The sequence below is a fragment of the Pelodiscus sinensis genome, chromosome 22 (assembly GCF_052426305.1).
Source record: "Pelodiscus sinensis isolate ZL-2025 chromosome 22, ASM5242630v1, whole genome shotgun sequence".
NCBI classification, from domain to species: Eukaryota; Metazoa; Chordata; order Testudines; family Trionychidae; genus Pelodiscus; species Pelodiscus sinensis.
The window spans coordinates 5,930,475-5,958,021 of record NC_143073.1 but is presented as its reverse complement, the minus strand read 5'-3'; the positions used below and the strand labels follow the sequence as shown (position 1 = coordinate 5,958,021).

The following is a 27,547-nucleotide window of genomic DNA, read 5'->3' as shown; positions in this document are numbered from 1 at the left end:
TCGGGTCCTTAACTCAATTAATTTTTGGAAAACAAAATGACAATGTCCAGGCATCATTTAAATCATTGCTCCGGAGCGGGGCTGGGGATGAGGGGGTCAGTTTGCTGGCTGCTCCGGGGAGAGAGGACAACCCCAGCCCTCACGCACTGCAGGAGCTTGGAGCCAGGTGAGAAGCACCTCTCCATGGCCGCTGCAGCTCCAGGGGGCACAGCTGGGGTGAATGTCCCCCACCTGGGGGCAGGTCCAGGTTCATCTGCTCCCCAGCCAGCCAGAGGAATGCAGCAAAGTAGGCATCCCCCCCTCCCCCCGCTCCCTGACAAACAGCCAATGTTCCTATGCGAATCTGGGGCGGGGGGGGGGGGGGGAAAGGAGTGAGCTTCAATATCTCCCCTCCCCCAATTCTCCCTAAAGAGCACCAGGGGGTGGAGCTCAAAGCTAGGGTAGTTCTGGATGGGAGCAGGGGAACAACTCCAGCCAGCCCCCCTTTCACCAGTCTGGTGATTCTGTCTCTTTTCTGTCTAGTTTTCTGAGAAGCAATCCCATTCCAGGCACATCCCATTGTCCTGGCACTACCAAACTCTGACCTGGCTTTAAGTTAGGAGAAGAGGAAGCTACCTACCGAATTCGGCGATCCTACCTCTTACTGTTTAGGAGAAGTTCTTGAACCAGCAGACAGACAGAAACTCACTCAAATATGTAGTAGATTATATTTTACATAACAGGTGCACAGGAAGGGATGTGTGAGAGGGAGGGAAACCTAACATCACAGCGAAACTGGTCACAGCGAATTCACAAGGGAGTCTGTGCTGCTGCTGTGCGTTTGGGGGATGATAGCTCGTTTGCGTAGGAGTCATAACGGGTTCCCATGTAGCGGCTGACACTAGGGGTAACTCCACGCTCTTCTCTCTCCCCTTATATGTAGATCGGCCTTTCTTGATGCAAGAGCCTTCTCCGATGCAGCTGTGCTCCACCAGGGCAGCCATCCTACCTCCTCCCACGCAGATCCAGGCCTCTCTCTGAGATCTATGATGTACCTTCCTAGTGCCATAAAGCCACTTTGCACGCTACAAAACGGAGGCTCCTTTTGCACACTGCTCCTGCGCGTTTGAAGCCGAGGGAGCAAAGGGTGCTCTGTGGCTAGCAGGACTGGGTGCTCAAGCTGAACTGGAAGACACCTGCCAACTGGTGGGGATGCTGGGGGCATTTTGCATGTGAGATGAAGTATTGGACCCTCTCTTCTCTGTCAGAGCACGCAGCTTGGAAGAGCTGGAAATGCACGAGGCCCAAGACTGTGCAGGAAGCACTGCTTGGCTGTGGGGACCACAACTGCCCTTGGGAGACAGGGGTCCTTTTGGAAGCACAGCTGTGGTAGTTGGAGAAGATGTGAAGGGTTGTCAGTTAACAGGGGAAGGAAGGCTTGACAGATACCAGTGATGGGGTTGGGCTTGTGTGCTGGCCACTGAAGATAATGCCTACCACAGCAGGTGGCTGTCAGCCTGATTGCCACTGGGTGTGCTAGGGTGATTAACCTGCAGAACTCCCAGTGGTGGGATATTAACTGAGGTTAGCCTGTGGAACACCCTGCTGCAGGAAATTAACTAAGGTTACCCTGTAGAACTCCCCCTGTAGAACCATGTCTCAGGTTAAACTTGCTGCAGGATATTAACTAGTTCTGATCAACCCCCACAATTCTATTCTTGGTCTGCAGCTCTCAAGCCTGGAACCGGCTAACCATTTTCCAACAGACTGTGTTTCCATTGGGAAAAATGTCATTAACAAAATCAAAATGTCTCGCAGAAGCATACAAATTTCATTGAAATTTTCCTGTTTCATTTTGACTTTCCAATAGAATATCAACTTATCACTTATAGATCATGTTTCATACATAGACTGCTCAACGCGTCATTTCCCCCATTTTACAAGTGGGGAAACTGAGGCACAGAGTGGGCGGTCAGCCAGGCACTGGCAGAGATCAGAACAGAACTCAAGGTCCCAGGCCAGCATGCTAGCCACTAGGTCATTCTGCCTCATATAGGAGAAATGATAAAGTTAGAACGAAACAACTTCGATATGGTCATAATGAATTATTCCTTATTTTGTTTTGCAAAAATATTGAGAGATTTCCTCTTTCTGCCCCGATGTGGGGAGGAAACGAGATCCCAGAACGTCTCACAGGATGCAGATCCCCGTTTCCGGCCGTTCATTCGGTTGTGGCGCAGAAGGGAGGGGAGGTCCTGGCTGCACCCTCACATTTCTTCGCCCAGGGAGGAGAGGTCCCTGCCTTCCCAGAGCCGGCTGGCTGCAGGGGATGGCGATCGAACCTTCTTGGCGGGGGGATCCCGATTCAGGGTGGCTGGGAGCCCTCTCCGGGCCGGCGATGGGGTGGACCTGTGACCGGCCCCGTCCTGGACTCTGTTCTTGTCGCTCGAGGCCTTGCTGCTTTTGCCTCCCAAGCTGGAACGCCGCCTCTGGACAAGCTGGACGCGGATGGGGTCCTGCTGAAAGCGAGGCCAGGGGCTTGAGTCTGAGTCACCCGTCTCAGTCAGAGCAACCAGAGCCCGGTAGAGTCGGCGTCTCAGCTGGATGGGAAAGAACAAGAAGAGCCCGGGGAAGTCACTGACTGGGAATTACGCTCCCTCATCCCTCCAGATATTTGTCTATTTGCGTCCCCTCTAGTACAAGCCATTAGTGGCTGAGTCTTATGTAATCCCCAAGTAGCGCAAGGTCACTGCTCGGATGTGATTAGCCAACGCTGCTGGGAACAGTCCCTCCTAGGAGCTGGTGGCTACTCAAAAGTCACTCTGGCCCTCTACGGTGGCCTGGTCCAGCTGGCTTCACCTGGCCACTAGATCCCAGACCGTTCCCGAGGGCTGGGAAGCAGCTGGCAAGGGGGAAGTGACAGGTACCAAACTCACAGCATCCCTGGGGCCTGAGAGAGGCAGGTGTGGACTCCGCTGAAGAACCGGGCTGTAAAGGGGATTTCTCACGGAGACTGGTGGACACAGATAGACCTTGTGGCTCTGTAGCTCCCAGCCTGGGCTGCTTTGGATCCTGGGACAGGCGGTTGATCCCTCTGTAGGGAGCACCCCTGCTCTGTCTACGTAGGGGCAGCTGGGTCTTCATTGCGGGGGGGGAGGGGAGATAGAGGGACTCACACAAGCATAGCGGGAGTGTTTACAAAGGGTTAAACCACCCGTCTGCACCCTCAGCCAAATCTCCCCCGTGGCTGCCCTCAGCTAAGGTTTGGATCCTGCTCGCGGGAGCTATCTCAGATCATGGAACCATCCGTGGCATGAGCGGCTCTGTTTGAACCGAAGGGTTTGCCAGGCGAGGTCAGTGTTTCCAGAGCTCCCAGGATCTCCACCGGGGTCACCTCGGTTAATAGCCTGCACCCACGGGCTCTGTAGGGTAACTGCAACTGCTGTCCCACCAGGGTGAGCTTCGCAGGGCGGGAGGCGCTCGGCGCTATAGCAGGCCAAAAAATTTCCCATCTCCCGGGAAACGCAGAACATTGAAATTTCATATGTTAACCTAGGACCTAGCGTCTCCACTCCCTTAGGCCCCCCCCCAGGCTAGGAACTGTTGAACCCCTAAAGTAACCAGGCCTCCGGCATCTACACTGCATTACGCAGGCACCCTCCACCAGACTTCCTATTGGCCTCCCTTCAGCTCTGTGTCCGGGATGCAGCGCGGGAAGACGCAACGGTCCAGAGGACAAAGAATTAGGGATGAGAATGGTTAACCGGTGGGGACCAGAGCAGCCCCCCACCTGTCCTGTTTAACCGATGAACCAATGTTTAACGGGTGAACTAATGAAACGGGATTTTACGTCCCTACAAAGAACATGGGCTAACAGGATTATGGGATATTTTTGGTGGACTCCCAGAGCAGGAATCTAGTGCAGCTGTCTCTACAGTGCAAAGCAATAGGGCTTAGACCCTGAGTCCTGGCTTCCCTCGGGCTCAAACCCTCCACTCTGGAGCGATCCGGGGACTCTGGGTCCAAGCCCTGGTGTAGCACAACGTGTGTGGACTGAAGCAGGGGTAGGCCCAGAGAGGCCGACGGCTTTCGTGGGCCCCCAAGCAAGGTGTGGAGGGGGCTCAGCTTCGTGCCCCTGGAAGGGGCAGGGCAGCTGGTAGAAGGGGCAGGATTGGGAGCAGCCAGCCCTCAGCACAGCTCGGACCAAGGCGCCGGGCGCCCCCAGCCCTCAGAGCCATGCAGAGCGGCGTTTCCATGGTGATTTAAAGGGCCAGGGTCTCCCACAGGTGTGTCCCGACCAACAGGCTGTTGTCTTATTCGGGGTGGGTCTCTCTCCCTCTGAGCACAAATTCCACCCCGGACCTAAGCCACCTACCTGGTAACATTCTCCTCTAAGCCAATAACCTGTGTTGGGGACTGGAAACCGACGCCCACCCCCCAAAGCAGCATTTTTCGACAGACAGAAGTTGTGCTCGCAACTCCCCCCCCCCAGCTTTAGTAACAACCTCCCCACCCCCACCTCCGAACCAGCCGTTCGGCTCCGGCCTTTGCAGCACGTGAATTATGGACATTGGATCTCCCCGCTGTCCTGCTGACGACAGACAGCCGAGAGCTGCTGAAGCCAGCCTTGCTCCCCTGTGACCCGGGCTGCTGCCTCCCGCATGAGCTCATTGTTTTTCCAGCAGGCATTTCCTAGCTCTGTTTTAGGAGGCGGCTTACGGGACGGCACCTGGCTGTCTGGAGAAACCGGACGGGGCAAGTATCTGGGACGTAACGGTGATTTTCACCCCAGCCATGAAAATCGCTGCTCCTGTGCATCTAGAGTGCAGCACCCCATACCTGTCTAGATTGCGGGTATCCCCCCGGTGCCATGCTGGATAGGAGGGAGTCAGGAAGCTGGAGACCCCTTCTCCTCTGGCCTTCGCAGGTGCAATCCTTGTGGATATAAACATCTAATTCTTTTCTGAATCTCACTAAGTTCCTTGGCGGAGTAACATGCAGCAGCGGAGAGTCTCTCAAAATATCATGTGACAGAGAGTTCCACCTGCAAACCTCACTGATACCCAGCAGCTGTGACCCCCACAGGTTAACCCCGCAAATATCCTGCAGCAGAGAGTTTCACAGGCAAACCTGAGCCATGATCTGATCATCTTCAAACCATCAATTCGCCACAGTAATATCCTGGGACAGAGAATTTCACCGGCAAATCTCACGAACAAACAGCAGCTGTGAGTCCCACAAGTAGACCCCCCTTGGAATGAGGTTACTAGCTTCCATGGGCCCTCAGGCAAGATGTGGGGAGGGCCCGGCTCCCTGCCCTGGAAGGGGTGGGACCAGGGGCAGCCAGTCCTCAGCGTTGCCCGGACTGTGGCACCAGCCTCCCCTCCCCCAGCCCTCGGAGCCACACGGAAGATGCGGAGTGGCACTCCGGTGGTGATTTAATGGGGTCCAGACTCCGGCGGCTGCCACTGCAGCAGCCCCGCCAGGCCTCGTGATAACTGTCCCCTTTGTCCCCTCCTCCTCTGTTGGTGGGCCTGCCTCACTAATATGCTAGGCTATGTCTACACTCACGGCTTCTTGTGCAAGAAATAAGCAAACGAGGCTAAGCATGGAATATTGCCGAGCCTCATTTGCATAGCTAGTGAGCCGCCATTTTTGCAGAAAAGGCAAATGAGGCTAAGCGTGGAATATCGCCAAGCCTCATTTGCATACCTAACGAGCCGCCATTTTTGCAGACGAGGCTCTTGCACCGGATGGAGCTGTCGACACTGCCCCTACAATCAGCGTAGCGGCGTTGCACAAGAGGGGTTTTCTCGAGCAAGAAGGGGCAGTGTAGACAGCTCCTTCTGGCGCAAGAGCCTCGTCTGCAAAAATGGCGGCTCGTTAGGTATGCAAATGAGGCTCGGCGATATTCCACGCTTAGCCTCATTTGCATATTTCTCGCGCAAGAAGCCGCGAGTATAGACATAGCCCTAGAGTTAGAGAGTTCCCCAGGGGAACCACAATAGAACCCAGCAACAGTGAGCTATTTTCCTAACTCCCATTGACCCCCCATAGGAGTTAGGTGCTTGACCGCCATAGGCACCTTGGTAAAACTCACTCCGTGCACTGGTAGGTACCTAACTCTCATTGTAAATCTGCTCTCAAATCAAGCAGAGGGGTTTTACTGTCCGATTCGGGTCTGTTTCTTACAGAGCCCTAGCACCTCCCAACCAAGACAACTCGCATGTGATTTTTTCCCAATGGGGAAATCACGAGCGGGTTGCTTGTTTAAATCTGATGTACTGACTCTGGGGCTGTGCGCTACATGCTTGCTATTAAAGGCGGGTCAAAAAAGCGTGCCTCACACTTGGAGCCGAAAGCAGCAGTGTCCGAGGTGCTGCAATTTTAATCCTGGTCCCAAAATTGTAGGGGTGGGTGAGGAAAAGCATTCCCTGTAAGCCAGGCGCTTGTGTGGCCGCTCAGGAGAAATTCAAATGCCGCCTAGTGGAGTGGCAGAGTGCCCACAGCTGGGTTTTGATGGGTGGTGCACATGCCTGGGTGCATGTAAAATTTATTCTGCACGTGGATGGAAAAAAATCCACACATGGAGGGCAAAAATTAGGGGGAACATTGGTTAGGAGTTGAGGTTCTGAGCCTTGTCCCAGCCTTTAATCAGAGCCCTCCCTGGTCCTTCTACTGACCAGGAGATGAGAGCAATATTAATTTCAAGGACAAAAGTGCTGAAGACTGAAACATGGGGAAAACAATTGGGCAATGGGAGAATTCAGGCCAGATTCCGACATCGGGCACCTTCCTGTAGTCAGCGGCGCCAGGGGATGTTCTGACCTCCATGATGCTGATGTGAATCTGGAGTCACCCTATGGTACTAGTCACTAGAATCGTGCGTTGACTCTGCTCCCAGTTACACCAGTGCCAGCCCAGAGTGACCGCACTGGTGTGAATGGAGTTCAGCCCAGATTGTCAGTTACACTGGTGTATACCTCCGTGGAATTCGAGGGATTCAATCTGGATTGATACCAGTGAAGCCAAGATCACAGTCTGGCCTTCCGGCTTCTAGGAACAGAACATGCTTTTAGCAAGACACACAAATCACACTCAGTTGTCAATTTCCCCCTTTGCTTGCTACACAAGTTGCCCTCCTGGTGCTTCACACGCCCCCTTAACGATGGTCTTGGAGTCGCAGCTGCGGCTCGGCTTGTTAACAGGGCGAAAACGTGTTAGCACTTTGATTTTTCAGGATGATGGACGCTTTGGTGCCAAAGCAGAGAAGGAGACTGGGGAGGGGGAGGAGAAATCAAATCACAGCTCGTTCTTTTACCTTCCCATTCATTCCACTGTCATAGTACAGGCGGTCTGGGCTGCCTTTGCCTTCCCTGCCCTTTGCCACGTCAATGCGGGGCAGAGCCATGGCAGCCTACGGCCGTCTCCCTCGCACAGAGCACACTACATGCCCTCCTGCAGAGGCGAGGGGTCTGGGAGGAACTGGGCGAGAGCACAGGCTGTGCCGGTGGGTGCTTTGTTCCCAGCTGCAGACAGCACGAAGGGACCGTGGCTATTGCAAGTCACAAGCAATTCAAAAGGCCCCTAGGCCAATGGTTTTCAAAGGGCCGGTCCCGACCCAGGACCGGGTGGTGGAATGTCGAGCGCTGGGTCTCGTTGCTGCAGGGGGATCAGGTGAGCTGTGGGGGTCTAAGGCTGCTACCTCTTTGTCTTGACACTGTAGACTGCGCTGCTCCCCAGAAGTGGCCGGCAGCAGGCCCAGATCCTAAGTGTGGGGTGGGGAAGGAGCGCACAGGGCTCCCCTGCCCCTGCCCCGAGCACTAGCACCGCACTCCCATTGGCTGGGAACCTGCTGCCGTCTGCTTCTGGGGGCAACTTGGTCTGCGGTGCCAGGAGAGGCAGGAAGCTGCCTTAGCCCCACCGCTGCACCACTGACTGGGAGCCACTCAAGCTAAGCCCCTCCTGCCCCAGCCCTGAAACCCTCCAAGCCAGAGCCCCCTCCTACGCCCCAAAGCGCCCATCCTCATCCCCACCCTGGAGCCCACACGCTAGTCACATTCTGTTGGGTCACAGCATCAACGATTTTCTTCAACTGGGGCTATGTCTAGACTGCAGGCTTCTTTCGGAAGAAGCTTTTCCGGAAGAGAGCTTCTGAAAAAACGTCTTCCGAAAGAGCGTCCACACTGCCAAAGCACATCCAGACACCGCTCTGCTTTTTCGAAAGAGAGCGTCCAGACTGAATGGATGCTCTCTCGCTTGTAAGCTGTGATTCCTATGGGTGGAATGACCACCAGGGCACCTGTGCTTTTTCCTCTTCTTCCAAAAGAATTCCCTCTTCCCCGTCCACACACGCCTTTTTCCAAAAGAGCTCTTTTTGGAAAAAAGCTTCTTCCTCGCAGAAGGAGGATTACCAATGCCGGAAAAACCCCTCTGTTCTCTCGATTTTTTTTTTCAAAGAACGTGATTGCGGTGTGGATGTAAGTGAAGGGTTTTTTTGGGGAAAACAGCTGTTTTTCCGGAAAAAAACCCCTCTGCAGTGTAGACATACCCTGGGTCATGAGAGAGAAAGGTTGAAACCCACCAGCCTGGATGCTAGGGAAGAGAACAACTGGGCCCTACCCCCTGTGATTTCAGAGTCCAGCTGGAACGGAAGTTCTCACATAGCCGCTACAAGGAGGCATAGGTGTTGCCCGCTTGTATCAGACCCAGCATCTGCCTCCTCCAAGGTCCCCTCTCCAGCTCCGACCAGCCCCAGAATCTCCAGTGGACGGAACCCACAGCAACGCCCCGGAAGCTCAGAGGCAGCTGCCCACACGAAACCCCTCGCTAGCTCTTCATTCTTTGCACAGCTGTAACAGCGCAAGGGCTCAGCGGAGAGCCCCACAGAGCTTGCAATCTCCGTAGACAAGCAACCCAATGGAAAGGCTGGTCTCTCCCCGTTTACAGGTGGGGAAACTGAGGCACAGAGCTCGACTTGCCCCAGATTACACACGGGGTGCCTGAGACTTGGAATTTATACCTGGCCTCCTTGAATCACAATGCAATGTTTCACCCCAAAGCCATCCCTCCTATCCCCTGCCTGCAACTGGCGCTATCGGGGAACGGGGTGGGGGACACAGACAAGACACAGAATCAGCTCCCGGTAGCTGAAACACCTGGCTGCCATCTGACCCCCTCAGCCTCTCTTGGCGGCAAATTCGCTTTCAAACCCCAGCCTGGCCTGGCTTCAGCTGTGCACAGGGCTTTGCTTAATAGGCCCGGGGAGGCTGGGGGCTAAGAATAGCAGCTGACCTCAGCGTGGGTGAGCCAGTACCCAGGGGACAAAGGGGATTAAGGGCTCTTGGACCGCACGCCTGTTCGGAGGATGGCGAAAGGAGGCAGAACGTCCTGTGCGAAAAAGGCTCAGGGGGTCCCTTATCCCAGCAAGCTAATTAACCAGAGGGGAAAGGAGGCACCCCATGTCCCTTCCTGCTTCATTAACGCCTCACACTTCGGGCCTTCTTACACCTCGGGGATCATTAACTCGGCCAGAGCTCTGCAGGTTCCTGTCCTCTTCTCTCCCTGCCCGCTTTTCCTTGCCCTCCCCTTCATCGCAGCCCTGCCCCCGCCCTGCCCGACAGAGCCAGTGGCATCTGCCAGGCTGCGGCCAGCTGTACCACTGGCTCTGGGAGCAGGTGTCCAACCCTGCATTATTACTGATTATCCAGACTGCCCTAGCGCCTGGCAGCCCCCGGCCCGGCCCCATGGTACTAAGGGCTGGGTAGCCGCTCACAGGGCTGCAGGATATGACATGTTGCTCATAGCTACAGGCTGCCTGTTGATAGGGTTTGCCAGATGGTTTAACCAAAATGAACAAAACGACCCTGAGAGTTGTTAAGCAAAAAAAAAAAAAAAAAATTTTTAAAAACAGCATGGCCCCTTTAAGAAACCTCTCCCAGGGTATGTCTACACTACCCCGCTAGTTCGAACTAGCAGGGTAATATAGGCATACCGCACTTGCAAATGAAGCCCGGGATTTGAATTTCCCGGGCTTCATTTGCATAAGCGGGGTGCCGCCATTTTTAAAACCCCACTGGTTCGAACCCCGTGCAGCGCGGCTACACGGGGCACGAACTAGGTAGTTCGAACTAGGTTTCCTAGTTCGAACTACCGTTACTCCTCGTGAAATGAGGAGTAACGGTAGTTCGAACTACCTAGTTCGTGCCCCGTGTAGCCGCACTGCACGGGGTTCGAACCAGCGGGGTTTTAAAAATGGCGGTGCCCCGCTTATGCAAATGAAGCCCGGGAAATTCAAATCCCGGGCTTCATTTGCAAGTGCGGTATGCATACATTACCCTCCTAGTTCGAAGTAGGAGGGTAGTGTAGACATACCCCCAATGAGTTGTGGCAAAGGTGGCCGAAGATCCAGCTAGCTCAGTATCATGTTTCCATCTGCCATTAATTTATCTTGCTCTTTTTTTAACCCAGTTATAGTCTTGGCCTTCACAACCTCCTCCAGCAAGGAGTTCCGCAGGTAGACTGTGTTGTATGAAGAAACACTCCTCTGCATTTGTTTTAAATCTGTTCATTTCACTTGGTGACCCCTCGTTCTTGTGTATGAGAAGGTATAAATAACACTGCCTTTGCTTTCTCCACACCGGTCATGATGTTAATAGACCCATTCCTCCTGGGGGTGCAAGATGCTTACCTGGGGCAGCTCCTGTTTGGTGGCAAAGGGAACGAGTGGCTCCATGCTGCCCCATGCTCACCTGCAGGCACCGCCCTCTGCAGCTCCCATTGTCTGATTCCCGGCCAATGGGAGCTTCAGGGACAGAGATTCCCGGCACTCGGGGTGACGCAGCATTGGGGGCTGCAGCTTTGGGTTAAGGGGGCTAAGTCCCTGGGCTACAGCCCCTAAAACCTCTTTCTTCATCCAGCCCTGCTTCTGGGGCCGGAGGAGCGTGCCTTTCTCCGGCAGCTCCACTTGCTACAGCCCTGAGTCCCTGACCAACCCCAGGCCTACAGCACCCCCCAAACCATCCCCTTAATAACCGGGCTACCTGCTGCCCAGGCTGTACGGACTGAATATCTACGAGCAGCCATCTCCGGCCCATTCAACCCAGCAGGGCTGCATGGTAGAAATTGAAGTCCGGGCGCTGCTGGTGCCATGGGACGGAATGAACTCAAGGACAATCCGATTCCCTAATGAGATGAAAGGGATCTTCGCCCCCCCTACAAATAGCCTCTGCCTGGAATGGTCATCTCTCCTCCACGTGCCTATCTGACTCACTGGGATGACTGACTCGTTAGTGTCACTCGTTGGGGCGCTGAAGGCTGCCAGCCTGGGCCTGCTGTGGACGCATGCAAGGGAAACCTTTGGTCACCTGGGAGAAACTATTACCATCAGCTTTCCATCCTGTCCTCCCCAGAAGCTGGTGGACACAGAATCTCCAGACTGGGTCAGAACTATGGTCTATTGAAGGCCTGTGTCAGCCCCCCTGCTCCTGAGGCAGGTGCCAGGACCCTGCAGAGAGAACAGAAACTGCTTCCCAGGGATATTTCTTCCTGACCGCACTGGAGGCCACGGTTGCTAACGTGGCAGCCCCCGTCCCGCGTAACCTGCCAGATCACCCCCATGCCCAGGGGTCTGCTGGGTGCAGGGGGTGACAGAGATGAGAGCCCCACGCAACAGGACGGGGGCACGGCCGTATGGAATGTCGGAACCATTTGTGTCCGATTGTCTTCTGTGCCGGGTTCCCACTGCTCCTTCGGGAGCTAAAACACCGGGAGGGGGGCTACCCCAACTCATTGTAGCCCCCAGCCTGGTTTGCACATCCTGGCTGAGGCTGGGTTTTTCAGCAACTAGAGAGCTTTGGATATAGTAAAGGGTTAGCGTGATCTGAGTAGCGGGCTTCATTTGACGCCACCAACCTGCTAGGACCGGGGGGCAGTGGAGTGGGGATCCCGGGGCAGTTGCCACAGGACAGAGGGCTCAGCTGCAGCTCTACAGGGACTTGATCTCCAGCCGCACGGCTCCTGTCACTTTAGCTCTGGCAAGATTGACGCTGAGCAGCGGGGTAACTCGATTAGCGGGAGCTGCCGAGAACAGAGAGGCTTTTGCTTCCTTAATGATCCCGCTAGGCCAGGAAGGCAGCGGAGATTGGCGACTCATGCACTGCTGCTCGGCAGAGGGTCATGCTAAGAATAAACAGCTCGTTACGGGCAACGATGTACGAGCAGGTTAGGGAACGTGGCAGGAGGGAGGATAATAATGAGTTTTTATTAAAAAAGGAGAAGATCTCAAAGCATTTTGCAAAGAGGGGTGTCGTTCCCCTGCTGATGGGGAAACTGAGGCACGAGGGAGGGCCTGGCCTCAACATTTACACAGCATTGGGGAATGAGTCTCCCAGCCCAGGTTTACAGCTTATGTTGGCGGGGCTCACCTCAGCAAGCTAAAAACAGACCTTATATCTTCGGCTGGAGCCTGGAAGAACTGGGCTTGTTTAGTCTGGAAAAGAGCGGACAGAGGGTACGTCTACACGGCATGCTTATTTCAGAACAAGCTATTTTGGAAGAAAGACTCCGAAATGGCTTATTTCAAAATAGCGCGTCTACACTGCAGAGAAGCCTCAAAATGAGTCCGAGGCCGGCTTCCCTAATGTGGACGCGCTACCTCGAATTAGAGCCCCAGGAGGCACTGAGGAGTCATTACTCTGAATGGCCCTGGGGAGGAGCAATTTCGAAATAACAGCAGTGGCGTGTCCACACTACTGCTATTCCGCAACAGTTATTTCAGAATAAGTGGAATGAGGTCTACAGATTTCTAAGTACGCCGTCCGGTATTTCGAAATAAGGGAACTGCTTTGTAGACTCTTGCATTGTTATTTCGAAATAACTGTGCTGTGTAGATGCACCTCGAGAGGGGAAACGATAACAGCTTTCAAGTACCTAATTTTCTCCCTCCTTTTATTCTCCTTAACCTCGGAGGAGAAGCAGCAATGGGCTTAAATTTCAGCGAGGGAGGTTGAGGTTGGACATTAGGAAAATCATCCTGTCAGGGTGGTTAAACACCAGAATAAATTGCCTAGGAAGATTGTTAAATCTCCATTGCTCTAGATATTTAAGAGCAGGTTGGACAGACACCTGTCAGGGATGGTCTAGACAGTGCTTGGTCCTCCCCCTCACTCAACAGGGAACCTGGGCTGGTGATCCAGCATCACGCCCCCTGCAAATTGGAGCCAGCACTGGCTTCCTGAGGGCGGGGGTGAGTGAGGAGGGGAGCCTGTTCTTTGCACGTACCCCGCAAATGTGAGACTGAGCTTGGGGGATGGGCGGGAAAGAGCCTAGGCTCGTCCATGCACCACCGCCATACGTGTGCGGTGTCTCCACCGGCAGAGGCGGAAATGACGCACGGCAGCTGAGCCGCCCCTCGCAGCCGTTTGGCCCCGCCTTTCTCCACCTGGAGCAGTGACTTCACGGCGTGTTCCTGGCTCAGCCCCCGGGACGGGAGCCAATCGCAGCCAGTAGGAGACTGGGGGGGAAGAAGGAGGTGCGGTGAGCACTGAAGGCCAAAACCTGGCCCCTCAGGCTGGCCTGGGAAGCCCCAAGGCTCCGTGCCGGATCCGGCTTGTGGGGAAGCACGCGGGTGCTCTCCCAGGAGAGCGGCACGGCCCAGGGCAGGGGGGTTAAATCTGGGCACACCGCTTCAGAAAGGTTGCCGACCTCTGGTCTGGAGGGTGCCTGGTCCTGCCACGAGCGCAAGGGACCAGACTTGAGGCCTCTTACCGGCCTGTGATTCACGGGGATTTAGACACACGCAGGCCCAGAAATGCTGCACCAAATAAAGATGCTGTCCCCGATTCGGAGGCCTGACTAAGGGTGACATTTTCCAACGGGCTCCAAGCGCCCACTGGGAATCCGACGAGCAGTTTTTCCAGAGAGCTAGTGCGGAGGACTTTGGAAAAGCATCACCGGTGGGAGCTGCCTGGCATGTGCTTCCATAGCAAAGTCAGGCCACTAGTCGCTCTCAGGCCTGGCCTACAACTGGAATTGGGAGCTGCAACTGCCCTCGTGCCAACACAATTTCCACAGGTGCAATGTGGCTTCTCCCCAGTGTGAACCGGTGGCTAAACATCCCATGCAAACAAAGCCCGAGGGATTTCGACAATGTCAATTGCTGGAGCGTGTAAGTGGGCCCGGTACCTGTTCTCCCATGCCTGCTGGGTTTTCCCCAGGATCCCGCTTCTCAGCCCTCATTTGCAGGCTAACTCCTGCTCCCTGAAGATCTATGGGGAGGGAGAGATGCAGCCAGAGCAAATGCTTCCCGCCCCATCTCCACCCTCTCAGAAGCAGAGGATGCATCTGGTCGACTACCCATTTCCTTTCCATATCCCCTTCCCTCCGCTCTTACGCAGGGAGAGCCAAGTCCTACAGGGCTCATCTCCGGCTGCAACAAGTTATTTCCTTGTGACACCCACAGCCTGATGATCCTCCCTTGGGGATTAAGAGCCTGGCAGGAAATTGACTCCTGAGAGTTCAGACCTGACTCTGGTCCCTACATCCATCTTTTCCGGGAGGCACAGCCCCTGCCAGGAGAGGTGCACTCTTAGCCAGCTGATGGGAAAAATTTATCACTACTTAGGGCTTCACATTTTGTCCCTGTGCCATGTTTCCTGGAACGCTACAGCACATGGATACATGTAACTCAAGCACACGCTTCTACCATCTGAGTGATGGGAAAATCTCCACTAGTTATTAGCAACACAGGGCCTATGACATACATGGTAGTACAAGCACTAGCTTATGCTTCCTCTCAGTTCCAAGCTTCTGCTCTCTGAGCTATGTGAGAATCTCCTCTACATTTTAGCAGTATAGGGTCTATGACTCACAGACTGTATAACTACTAGGCTAGGCTTCCACAGTTCCAAAGTGACATTCTGGTGTGTATGTCTCTTTCCATATCTTCGTTCTGACAACAGCCAATGTGTTTTAATTATTCACTGTGCCTATGATATGCAGAATTTAGGGATGGGATGTGGAGGAGCATGCCAGATGGATTTAAAGAGGTCTTGCAAAATGTTGCCAATGGAACTAGTTGCTAGACAGGTTAGACAGACAAACCCAGGAGGTCATGACAGCAGAATAAAGCATTCAGCTGAGATTAGACAGACCTTGTCTACATGCAAGAAATTAACTTAAACCATTTTAAAAAGACTTGAGTTAACCTGCCACAGACTTCTGTACGGATGCTCTTAATTCAGTTTAGGAACAGGATTAAGCTAAACTGAAGTGGCTCTTAAATCAACAAACTAAACCAGTTTCAATCCAAAATGAAAAGCCTTCCTACTAGGGATGTTAGCAACTAGTCCGGTAGTCAACTACCCGATAAGTATATGCTTATCAGTTAGTCGAGTCACTACTCAACAAGTAGTCTATCAGAGGCAGCAAGGGAGGGGGAGTAGGAGCCAGTGCTGGGGGGGATCCGGCTTAAAAGATGGTTCCCCCCAGCATCACCTCCGCTGAGAGGCAGGGGAGAAAGAGGTGCAGCAGGGGACCAGGTGTGAGCTGAGAATCAGCTGATTCCCGGCTTGCTCCGTGTCCCAGATGCTGCGCCTCTGCTTTTTAAATGAAGTAAGAGTCATTCAGCTCTTACTCCATTCAAAAGGCAGAGCTGCAGCAGGGTTAGCTTCTGTACTTTCCCCCAGGGCCGCATGATGACTTTCGTGGGGCCTAAGCACTTTTGCCTTCGTGGGCCCCTTCCTCCATAAAAAAAAAATATTAAACATTATTTTTGATATAACTTTAAATACTTCAAACATTTTTTTTTCTGTTTTAGGCAAAATTTAATAGATTTTCATGGGCCCTAAAAGTTTCATTTTTTTCTGATGTGAGAAAAAAATTAAAACATTTTCTTCGACCCTAAAAGTTCATTTTTTTTCTTCTGATTTTAAAAGAAATTAAAACATTTTCCTGGGCCCCTAAAAGTATCGTGGCCCCTCGGCACTGTGCCGACTGTGCCTAATGGAGAAGTCGGCCCTGGTTTCCCCTCTTATTCACTAATCGAGTAGTCGATGGAAATTCCATCGACTACTCTATTAGCTGGTTAAATGCAATTTAACATCCCTCCTACCTACAAGAGTTAAGGAAATTGGTTTTAAATCACCTTTGTAGATAAACTGGCAGCATTTTCCTGCGTGGACATTCATGTGTGGATTAGATCAGCTGTTCTCAACCATTGCGCTGCAACCCCTCTTCTGACAGCAAAAATTACTACATGATCCTGGGGGGGGGGGGACACCAACACCCTAGACCCACTGCTTCTGGTGGGACCCACTTTGGGGTCCCAGCCCACAGTGTGAGACCCATGGATTAGATCAATCCCAGCAGCCTACGTGAAGAGAAGCAGTAGCTAGATGAAACAGCACCTCGCCTGCTATGATCTGCAGAACAAAACTAGCAAAGGAGGTTAACATGACCAGCTGCCTCAAGCCACTTAATACGTTCCCGGTGATGCCACTGACTCAGCCTACATGAAAACACCCATCTGAACATTCGCCGCTTTGCCTCTCAGCCACTCGACAAGGCTATTCCAAGCTCACCATTCTGGTCACAACTTCCACTAAGTCCCAGCGTAGGCTCCATTGTCCTTTACGAGAGCGACCTCTTGCTACCTAATCTCTCAGCTCTTAGCTGCAATCTCTCTGCTACGCTCTAGTCCCCTGTGATAATAGGATGGCCAAACAACTCCCCAGCCTGAAATAGTCCTCAGACAAAGCCCACAACTTGACTAAAGTCATTTCCTCTACGCCGTTCTCTTTCCTGGTGGAGTGTTCTGTGATTTATTTATTCCGTCCCTCATTTTATTCCCCTCTCTCCTCCCTCCCTGGGATGCTGTGCTGTAAGTGGGGACAGAAGGCCCACATCTGGGTGGCTGTCCTTTCACTGCAGCCTTTTCCACTCTGTCCTGCCTCATCCTCCCTTCCGGGAAGCTACGCATATTTGTACAGAGCAAGCCTGCAAAATTCCATTCAATCCACTCTGTGGGACTGGAAATACTCTGTATCCATTAACCAGCTCTGAGCTACGTCCCTAATGACCGCGTCTCAAGTGGCACTCGTTAATTCAGCCTGGTAAACAAGGTTCCCTCTAATTGTTTCCATCCATGTGTGGAATAAATTTTGCTCTGAGCACTGAGGCATGTGCAGATGTGCACCACCCATACAAACACATGCTGCCAGCAGTGGATGCTCTGCTAATCAGCTGGCATGTGTATTTCACCTGGGTGGGCGCCCAAGCACTCAGCTTACAGGTCGCACTGCTGGTAAATACAGTTTTCTTAGAATTGCTTCACAGGGCTATCTGTTTGCCTCCCACTCGCTAGCATAGCTTTAGTATCATGGCTTGGAGTACATGCTATGTTGCCCTCTCGTGGTGGGCCCTCCATGGACTGTAATTAAGGTTACGGTTTTTAAAGCCCTGCAGATATCCACTTTATATCCATGGGGAGGGACAACTTGCAGTTCCAAACCCCCAAAGGGGGTGAGGGCCCCAGCACTACCAGCCAACCCTCCAGCTGCCTAGAGCTTTCCTACTGTGCCATAGCCAGGGCTTGGGCTCCTGTGATTTTTTTCTTTATTGTCCACAATGTGTCTGTGGCCTTTACTACAATACCCATAACAAAATCTGAGCCTTAATGACAACGGGCACTTTACTAGTGACAGCTAGAGCAGGGCTCCTTTTCCATTCCACCTGTCCACCCCCATCAACGGGGGCCCAGAGCTGCCCTAGTTGGTCAGACCCCCGCCAGTTGGCCCAAGCACTGATCCAGGCCTTTGGCTGCCCCATACCAGATCCCCACAGGCTTCAAGAAAGGGGTGGAGATGAAGCATGCAGAGCACAGCCTAGACCCCCCCTCCCGACCTATGAGACCTGCCTCCCCACCCTTGAAATGGGAGATGGCCGTGTCTAAAGAGCAAAGTGCTAGTCCTGGGTGCACAGGGTTGTGGGACTGAGAGTTGCAAAGCAACAACGAGGGCATTAATACAGGCTCTGAGTCAAGCCTGTAAAGTGCCTTAGCAAAGCCATTCACAAACATTTGGTGGACTGGTAACACTTTATTTCCATATTCATGATGGTAGTTAATGTTAAGAGGTCATGTGCCAATTTACATTGCATCTGTACACACACAATACATGTTGTTGTAACCAGGGCTGGAACAAGCTCTTTATAGGCCCTAGGCACTAAATTAGAATGACTAGCGCTTACAATTTAGGCCCTTAGACTATATAGAAATATATAAGCAAGAAAGGCCCTATCACCTATATACCTAATATCACCCTCTTTAATTTTTACTCATGAAATCCTAGGGGATAGAACATGAGCCTGGAGACTGCAGGGGGTGAGTTCAAGTCCTGCACTGTGAGAGAAATTTATGGTACTTCATTCTAAAATAACAGCAATTTTGTTGTATACTACAGTTATACTTAGGATTCACCTGAAAGTCGATCGGCTGAATAGGAGAAAGGTACGGTGATGTTGCATTGCATTGCACTGCAGAGCTGATAACTTGGCAACATTGGGTCTCAAGATCGTTCGACATCATTTACGAAATAACAGTACATTGGTGGAAATGTATGGCCAGCACCAGCCAGAAATAGTGTTTAGTAGCAGCCTACAGTTTCTGAAACACAACTTTTGAAATGCAAACACTAGAGTAATAAACAGTGTTCCCTCTAACATTTCCCATCCTTGGGCAGGTTGAATTTTCTTATGTACACCACTAGTACAAGCAAAAAAAACCTAGATTAAATATATATTTTAAACAGCTCATTGGCATGGAAGGCAAACATTTTAAAACAAATGATAACAAGGAACAATGCTTATGTTTTGTTTACTATCAAATTAAAAAAATTAAGACTACCCTGGAACTACATGTATTTTATCATCCTTTCTAACCAGGGCTGGTCCTAACCAATTGGCAGCCCTGGGCGACCACCCGGCTCACCCGTAGGGTTGCCAGATGGTTTAAAAAAAATTAGACAAAAATCTGTCAAGCAAATAAAAAAAAGGGGGTGTTTAGGAGTAATTAGGGAAACCTGCAGGGAGGATTCAGGAGGTCAGGCCAAAATGCAGTCATGGCCTGCCCCTAAAACCAGCTTTGTCGGCAGCCCCTTCAAAATGGCAGTCCCGGGCGACCTCCCAGCTCGCCTGCCCCAAAGACTGGCTTTGTTTCTAACAACTCAAGCTAGTAAACGCACCGAAATGCGTATTATCCACACATAGCTCGCCTTTAAGATGCTAAACCAATCTATGAGTCAGCTGGAAACAGTCCTGCTCTCCTTGCAAATATTAATACAATATTTACTTACACTGGAAAGGAGACAAAAAGGCATGCACTCAGGCTTATACTGTTTCTCTGGGATGCCTCAGGGGTGGAGCTATGGCAGCCAGTGCTCCATGGGGCAGGCGAGGTGCTGTGAGCTGGCCTCCTGCTCGGTCCCTCTATGCTATGTTGCCCTCTCATGGTGGGCCCTCTATGGACTGTAATTAAAGCTATGGTTTTTAGAGCCCTGCAGCTATCCGCTTTATATTCATGGGGAGGGACAATTTGCAGTTCCAAACCCCCAGCACTACCAGCCAACCCTCCACTGAGCTGGGCAAAGGGGGTCAGGTGGCCAAGGGCCTGGCATCCCCATCAGGATGTGGGATAGACCAATATAGGGACCATGGAGGGGGGGTGTGATTGCATCCTTCTCTCCCCTCCTCCCCCGCATACGGGCCTGCTAAGGCACGGGCGTGTGCTGCAGTCAGGGTTGCCAGGTGTCCAGGTGCAGGGAGCTAAGGGGCCACTCTGTGGGTTTTTTTTTTTTTTTTTGCTTAACAACTCTTGGGGTCCTTTTTTTCGGTATTTTTTCAGAAACCATCTGGCAACCCTACCTGCAGCCCAGCAGACAGCGGTTCACAGCCCGGCACTGGTCCATGGACCAGCAGTTGGGAACCACTGCTTTAGCAAGCTCATGTCTGCCCAGCACCCCATTTGGGTTCAGGTCACATCTACCGGCCAAAAGAGAAGTCACCTTAGTATTAGGTTACAATACATGGCAGCTCCTGCCTGGTTTCTCCCAACCCTCCCTTCTACAACAATGGATGAATGAACACAAATCAGATGTTCGAAAAGGTAACACGCAGAAACCTGTTGGGGGACATTTTAACTTGCCCGGGCGCTCCCTAATGGATCGCAACGTTTCCATATTATTACAAGCCAATTTCAAAAACCAGCTTAAAAGAGCAGCTGCAGAATTGAATTTCATGTACAAGTTTGATACCTACAGTTTTAACAAAGGCCTAATGACATAAAAGGCCAAACACCAGGTACAGGCAGTCCCCGGGTTACGTACAAGATAGGGACTGTAGGTTTGTTCTTAAGTTGAATTTGTATGTAAGTCGGAACTGGTACATATTGTAGGGGAAACTCTAGCCAAACATTTCTCCAGAGCTCAGTTTTATTCTCCCACACCTCACTTCCCTCAGGCCTTTATTCTCAAGCTGAGGTGTCTGCTGAGAAAAGCCGCTCCGCGTCTCCCTGGTCTGCTGGGGGGTGGGGGGGCGCTAGCTTCGCATCTCCTTGGTCTGCTGGGGGGAAGCAGCTAGTGCGGGGTTGCCTCACCCCGTTTGTAAGTAGGGATCCGATGTAAGTCGGATCCATGTAACCCAGGGACTGCCTGTACTGAAGAGTACTAGAACTCTCTATCCGCTTCATTTAGCATGGAAACTCAAATTGATTAATCTTTTCCCATTTTTTCTCTTTTCCTTTCCCTCCCCATCCCCTCTCTTTCTCTGCTATTTATTTGGAACGTGGATCCCTCAAACTCCATTCATCTAAGGAAGTGAGCTGTGCCCACAAAAGCTCATGATACCATCGACATTCTTTGTTATTCTCTAAGGTACTGCAGGACCATTCGCTGTTTACGTTTTTTCTCCCTTCTGAGGAGTAGCAGGAGCAGTCCTGTATTTTTCCAGAGCCTGAAACCTGAGCATTTGCATTCCCATTCCTCAAGGGCGAGTCAATATTTAACCGCTAGGAACCCAGCCAAGAACCCCCGGCAGGGCTGCGGCGGTGCTTTTAATCTCTGGGGGAGGCAGCTAATGGCACACGGGGCATGTTTGGTTTATACTTGCCTGGGATTGCACAAAGAGCATTGAAATTCTCCCCCCCCCGCTGAGTTCACTGGCACTGCCTGGTCAGAAGAGTCTAGAATCACACCTTCCCTACAGAGGCTGCCCGCCTTGCTCAGCGCCTCCCTTAAAAACAGCCTTATTGGGGTTCTACTCATCCCATCTCAGTGACTCTTGCAGTAGATTGGTTTTGCTTCGAATCAAGAGCTGATTTCCAAACAGTAGGCGGGTGCAAACTCCAATGGGGTCGTGGGAGGGCGAAAAACAATTAAAAGCATGCTCTTTGATTCTTGCCACAACAGGGAGAAACAAAAGCACCAGCAATCAAGAATTCGGCTAGCAAAGACACAGGCGAGGTGTGAGCAAGCATGGAATCTAGCTCACTTCCTTGTGGCTGATTTCGATCCTCTGCATGGAGACGCTCCGGTGTGTTTCACTGAAGGAAATAGGTCTGGACTCAGACCAGCAAAAAGCAGACGTGGTCAATGAAATGGCTTTGCATTTGTACAGGGCTGTATTCTGAGCTAAGATATACCCGGGTAAATCTGGGATAACCATTATTAAAACACAGGGGCTGCATCTAGACTTGCATGATTTTGCAGAAATACTTTTAATGGAAAAGTTTTTCCGTTGAAAGTATTTCCGCAAAAGAGTGTCTAGATTGGCACGAATGCTTTTGCACAAAAAGTGCTTTTGTGCAAAAGCATCCGTGCCCAGTAAAGATGCGCTTTTGCGCAAGAAAGCTCCGATGGCCATTTTAGCGCAAAAAATTAAGGTGCCTGTCTACACTGGCCCTCTTGCGCAAGAATACTTGCACAAGAGGGCTTATCCCTGAGCGGGAGCGTCAAAGTATTTGTGCAAGAAGCACTGGATTCTTACATTAGAACGCCAGTGCTCTTGTGTAAATGCAAGTGGCCAGTGTAGACAGCTGGCAAGTTTTTGCGCAAAAGCACTTGCTTTTGCGTAAAATCTTGCCAGTATAGACGCACCCATTCTGTGTTCACCACCACAAAGCAACACACTATCTCCATCGTATTGAGTCTCAGAGGGGTCGCCGTGTTAGTCTGTAACTTTTAAAATAACGAGTGGTCCAGTGGCACCTTGGGGTTCGTCTACAGTACGGGATAAAGTTGAATTAAGATACGCAACTTCAGCTACATTAATTGCGTAGCGGAAGTCGAAGGACCTTAACTCAACTTTTGGCGCTGTCCACACTGCAAGAAAGCGAAAGGAGAACACTCTCCCTTTGACGTCCCTGAGTGCTTGTGGAAGCAGGACTACCAGCATCGACCACAGTGCCCCTCTCAGTTCAAATTAGCTGTCTTCACTAGACCCAATAATTCGAATCCTGGAAGATTGACAGCAATAGCTTCGATCTTCTCTATAGTATAGATGTACCATTAGAGACTAACAAAAATAGATAGGTTCATGAGCTTTCATGGGTAAAACCCACTTCACCCCATGAAAGCTTGTGATTCTATATATTTTTGTTTGTTTCTAAGGTGCCATATAACAACTCGATGTTTTCCATTGTACTGCACAGTCCAAACTAGCTAGAAGATATTCTCTCTCAGTACATTTTAGGTGGGAGATGAGTCTTTTGTGTGTAAAAATAGCCTGGTGGGCAAGGCAATGCACTGGGATGCAAGAGAGCAGAGGCATCCTAGATCTGCAACTGACACTTGTGTGACACCTTAAGCAAGTCGCATCATCTTTGTGCCTCAGTGTCCCCAAAAATACCCAGCCAGGGATAGCTTCCCCAATTATCACCTCTAATATCATTAGCTCACAGACATTAACCTCCCCCCATCATCCCTCCTCTGTTCTGAAATTTGATTTGTCCTTTTTATATGTGTTCACTTTTTTTGATTGTATCTCTTTGGTATATATGGTCATGCCAATTTTCTTCCACAAATTGATCTGAGGAAGTGGGTCTGGCCCACGAAAGCTCATCACCTAATAAACCATCTTGTTAGTCTGTAAAGTGCTACATAGTCCTGTTTTTTGTTTCAGCTCGACTAGACTAACACGGCTGCAGATCTATTACTATTCTGGATACTAAAGGGCTCTTTAATCCAGCAAAGTCATCACAAAATTCAGCAGCTAGAAGCTGAGGTGCGACAGATTCAACCTAAGAACAAAGCACACGGTTTTAACTGAGAAGGTCATTCATCACCGGCTCAGCATCTCTAGGGGTGTGCTAAATGCACCATCCCCTGAAGTCTTTAAAGCTGGCCTGGGTATCAATTTGGAAACAACATCCTCTAGTCCAACCACAAGATATTGGGCTCTATATATTGGATGGGATTCTCCAGTTCATGTGATGCAGGAGGTCAGAGTAGATGGTCGTATTGGTCCTTTCTGACCTTAAACCTCCCTCCACCCGGTGAATCTATAAAGCCGGCGGGGAGGGAAACTCTCTTGCTTGCCCTTTATCGGTCCTGTCCCTTTAGCTTGTAAATTGTTTGAGGGCTGCCTCTTACACTGTGTGGCTGTGTCTAGACTGGCAAGTTTTTCCGCAAAATCATCTGATTTTGTAGAAAAACTTGCCAGCTGTCTACACTGGCCGCTTGAATTTCCGGAAAAGCACTGACGATCTCATGTAAGATCGTCAGTGCTTTTCCAGAAATACTATGCTGCTCCCGTTTGGGTAAAAGTCTTTTTCCGAAAGACTTTTGCGCAAAAGGGCCAGTGTAAACAGCACAGTAGTGTTTTCCGCAAAAAAGCCCCGATCACAAAAATGGCCATCGGGGCTTTTTTTCGGAAAACCGCGTCTAGACTGGTCACGGACGCTTTTCCGCAAAAAGTGCTTTTGCGGAAAAGCATCCTGCCAATCTAGACGTGCTTTTCCGAAAATGCTTTTAACGGAAAACTTTTCCGTTAAAAGCATTTTCGGAAAATCATGCCAGTGTAGACGTAGCCTGTATGTACATCACCTAACACAACGGGAACCTGCAGGGAGATGGTCTTTAGAGCACTCTCACTACTGTAATACTAATCAAAATAGATAATGAACGAGACCCTACTTAATCTTCAATCTTGTGGAAATTGCAGCTTCCACCATATTAGGCTTCCGCCACGATTTTGAGTTGAATGAGCTGACGTGGCACAGTCCGTAATTTTGCGTACATTTTGAGGTTCGCTTTGCACACGTCCCCCCCATCAGTGTCACTGAAGGGTGGGGGAGCCACCGGGTGTGCAGCCGGATGTGACTCAGCCAACAGGTAGAACAGAAGATTCATTAGTTGATAGGGACACAGCGTAGAACAGACTTGTCAGCACAGTAACCAGCTGTCCACACAATCCATTTTTGAGAGAGGGGAGCCCAGAGCCAGGGCCTTGGCCCTCCCCTTGTCTTCCAAGCCAGTGGAAACTTCCCCACTCCCAGGGGCTGGGTCCCTGCCCCTCCACCAGGCTCTTCCGCCCGACCTTTATCGGGCAAAAAATGTCACCTGGTTGCACACCCTCCCAGACTCAGGATACAAAGGATGTAGGCCATTGTGTACGTGTGGGAGGCTATCGCACCGGAAATTCCCATCCCCATCTAAGTATTGGGGCAGTGCTCAGGGAAACTGAGGCACACACACGGGACTACTATAGGACATAGAGCTCACAACATAAAAAGGCGAATAAAATCCCCATTTCGTCACAAGTAGAGCCCCAATTTTCCAAGCTGACAGCAGCTAGGACTTGGGCTTTCAGTCCTATGCACCACAGAGCTTGGGCCGGTCAGTTCTACTCATTGGCTAAGATAGCTGCACCAAATGTCTCGTTAGAAAAACAATTAGCAGGCATAACATAAGAATGAGTGTTTATATTATTCCAGCCATTTTTTTAAAAATGGAGCTAAAGGTAACTGTTCTCTGGCTTTTCTAATTGCCACAGTTAATAAAGGGCCATTATTACTTTTCTGCAATTTTCCATCTCTCGCCCACAGCTCAGCCGCAATTATTTGACAATCACCCAACAGTTCAAGCTGGGCCGTACTAACGACTAGCCATCATTGTAGGAGGCTGTGATTGCAAGCTGGGATATTTTTAGGGCCTGAACTGATCTAGATTTTCCATATGCAACCATGGGACCGCAAGCGCAAATGATGTATTTCAGATTCAGAGCCAAAGAAGAAAGAACCAAAATAAAGTCACAACTTTCCCCCTCCTGCACGCGCTGCTCCCCGAACAATGCCTCCCAAAATGGCCGCCTGTCTCCACAGGCCGACAAGTTCCAGAGATTTAAAGGGGCAGGACACAGACGAGGGAATTGCATCCGTTACACACGTGTTGCACAAGTTGGGGAACCAGTCAGAAATCTCTGCCCAGGACACAGATGGTCAGACAAATCAGACAGATGGTCCATCCAGACCACAAGCCCATCTCAGTTAGTGGCCACAATTGGCTGTTTCAGAGGACGGTAGAATAGTGATAGAGATGCAACCATGTTAGTCTGGTCTAGCTGAAACAAAAGACAGAACAATGTAGCACTTTAAAGACTAACAAGATGGTTTATTAGGTGATGAGCTTTCTTGGGCCAGACCTCGGTTAGTCTTTAAAGTGCTACATAGTTCTGTCTTTTGTTTCAGAGGAAGGTACATTTTGAAAGCAGGGTTATAAATCAAATCCTCACAGTTGGCCGAGATAGGCCATTGGACTAGACAGGCCATCAGTCTGTTCCACTCTGGCCGTTCCTGGAAGTCGTATATTTCATTCTCAGCTTATAAATTATTTGAACAAAGGAAGACACACTGGAGAAATAACCCCTGGCTGCCAGGAAGCATACGTCGCTAAACTTCCTCCAACGCACTTGCATTTACGAGCACGTTTTCAATAAGTCGACAAGCACTTTCCCCAAATAGCAGCAAAGTCTGTCCTAACAGGGGAGTGGATGGGAATCCAGACCGAAGAGGCCATAGGGAAGAGGAGACCCGCCTCCTAAAGGAGAAGAATCAAGTATCTCAAGAGCCAAGATCAGGACAAAATGCTTCCTATCACTTTTGCAACACAGTTGAATTTGGTCCCTGGCACTTTGCTTAGTTTTGCATAGAACAGGTTGGGAAATGTAACACCAAATAGCAGTTTTATCCCAGTCTAAACATCTCGCTGGATTTTGATGAATTTTGTCGACATCCAAAAGTTGAGACGTTTCGTTAGTGTCATTTCGATTCCTTTTTACTTTCATCATCTATTAATCTATGAATGAAAATACAGTCTCTTTGCTTCAATTTAATAAGATGTTTAGGCTATTGGATATTTTAATACAACACGAAAGGCAAACCGAAATGAGTGGGTGAAAGGAAATGTTTCAACGACTCTGAAGCAATGTTTTTCAGAATTTTTGTTCGGTGGGGAGGAGGATCCTTAAATTTCTGCTTTTTGTTCCAAATGGAAACGGATTTCCTCCCCCCCGCCCCAAACTGTTGGACTTTCCCCTGGAAGGGAAACTCCAGTTCCCGACCAGCGTGAGTTTCTCAGACTTGTTCTAAAGCTTTGGCTGAAACCAATGTTGAACCACCGGTCTTAAGCAGTACCTCAGGGAAGGAGTTATTCCAAAAATGCCTTTCCAAGGCAACTAGTCAAGATTACATCATCAGCATTACACCTGTTTAATGATCCAGAGAGCGAGAGTCGGATTTTATCTCCCCCATCAACCTCCCTTGCACGTTGCCACAGCCTGACAATGCACCGCACCAGCGAGGTCGGGGAGTAGGGGATTGCTTAATGTTATATTTCCATACTGCATGGATATTGACAGAAAGGGAAGGGATTGGATGTGACCTTTCACACCTCCCCTGCCCTGTCATCAGTGGCTTAGCTTTGCAGGGGGCTGCTTGGAAAGGATGCTGAACCTAGGCTGCTGCATAGCAACAGCAGAGACCGGTGCCATCTCTCTTAGCGACCCTATCCCAGAAGCCCCTACACTGGGGTGGCCAACCCATTCCGGGCAAAGAGCCAAGATAGCAGTAGATCCAGGGCAAAGTTGTTGAGTAAGAAAAAAAAAGGGCCTGCCCCTTTAAGAAAATGCATTTAGAGGCTTTTTGGCCACATCAGGGAGCCCGGAGGAGAGGGCCATTTTCAGGGGCATGGGGGGGGGGGGCTTTGCAAGCTGCACCTGGGGAGAAGGGAAGAGCCGCATGCAACTCGCAAGCCACAGGTTGGCCATGGCTGCCCTATACCCTCCTTAGAAACCCTACAATAACTATCCAGGCATGGCAGCCCAGCCCCCCACTGGCCACACGACACTAACACAGCCATGGTGGCGAGTTATATGGGCCCGTGGGCCCAACTCCGCCAAGATTCAGGAACATGGGCCTGGCTCCAGCAACGTTTGGGCTGATATTTTCAGAGCTGCCTTGGGCCCTGGACTTTGGGGGATGCCCGCTTCAGGGGGACGTGGTGTCTAGGGCAGTCTGGAGGGT

At 51.0% G+C, this 27,547-nt stretch overlaps 1 protein-coding gene across 2 annotated transcripts in view; it reads right to left on the bottom strand.

The window, feature by feature from the left end:
* Window positions 1-688: 688 nt before the first annotated feature.
* Window positions 689-27,547, bottom strand: part of LOC142819544 (perilipin-2-like) — a 52,123-nt gene continuing 25,264 nt past the window's right edge. For both annotated transcript variants that reach the window (XM_075907454.2, XM_075907455.2), the window contains exon 6: window positions 689-2,579. In XM_075907454.2, the coding sequence (XP_075763569.2) occupies window positions 2,247-2,579 (333 nt within the window). In that variant the 3' untranslated portion in view covers window positions 689-2,246. The remainder of the gene's footprint in view (window positions 2,580-27,547) is intronic.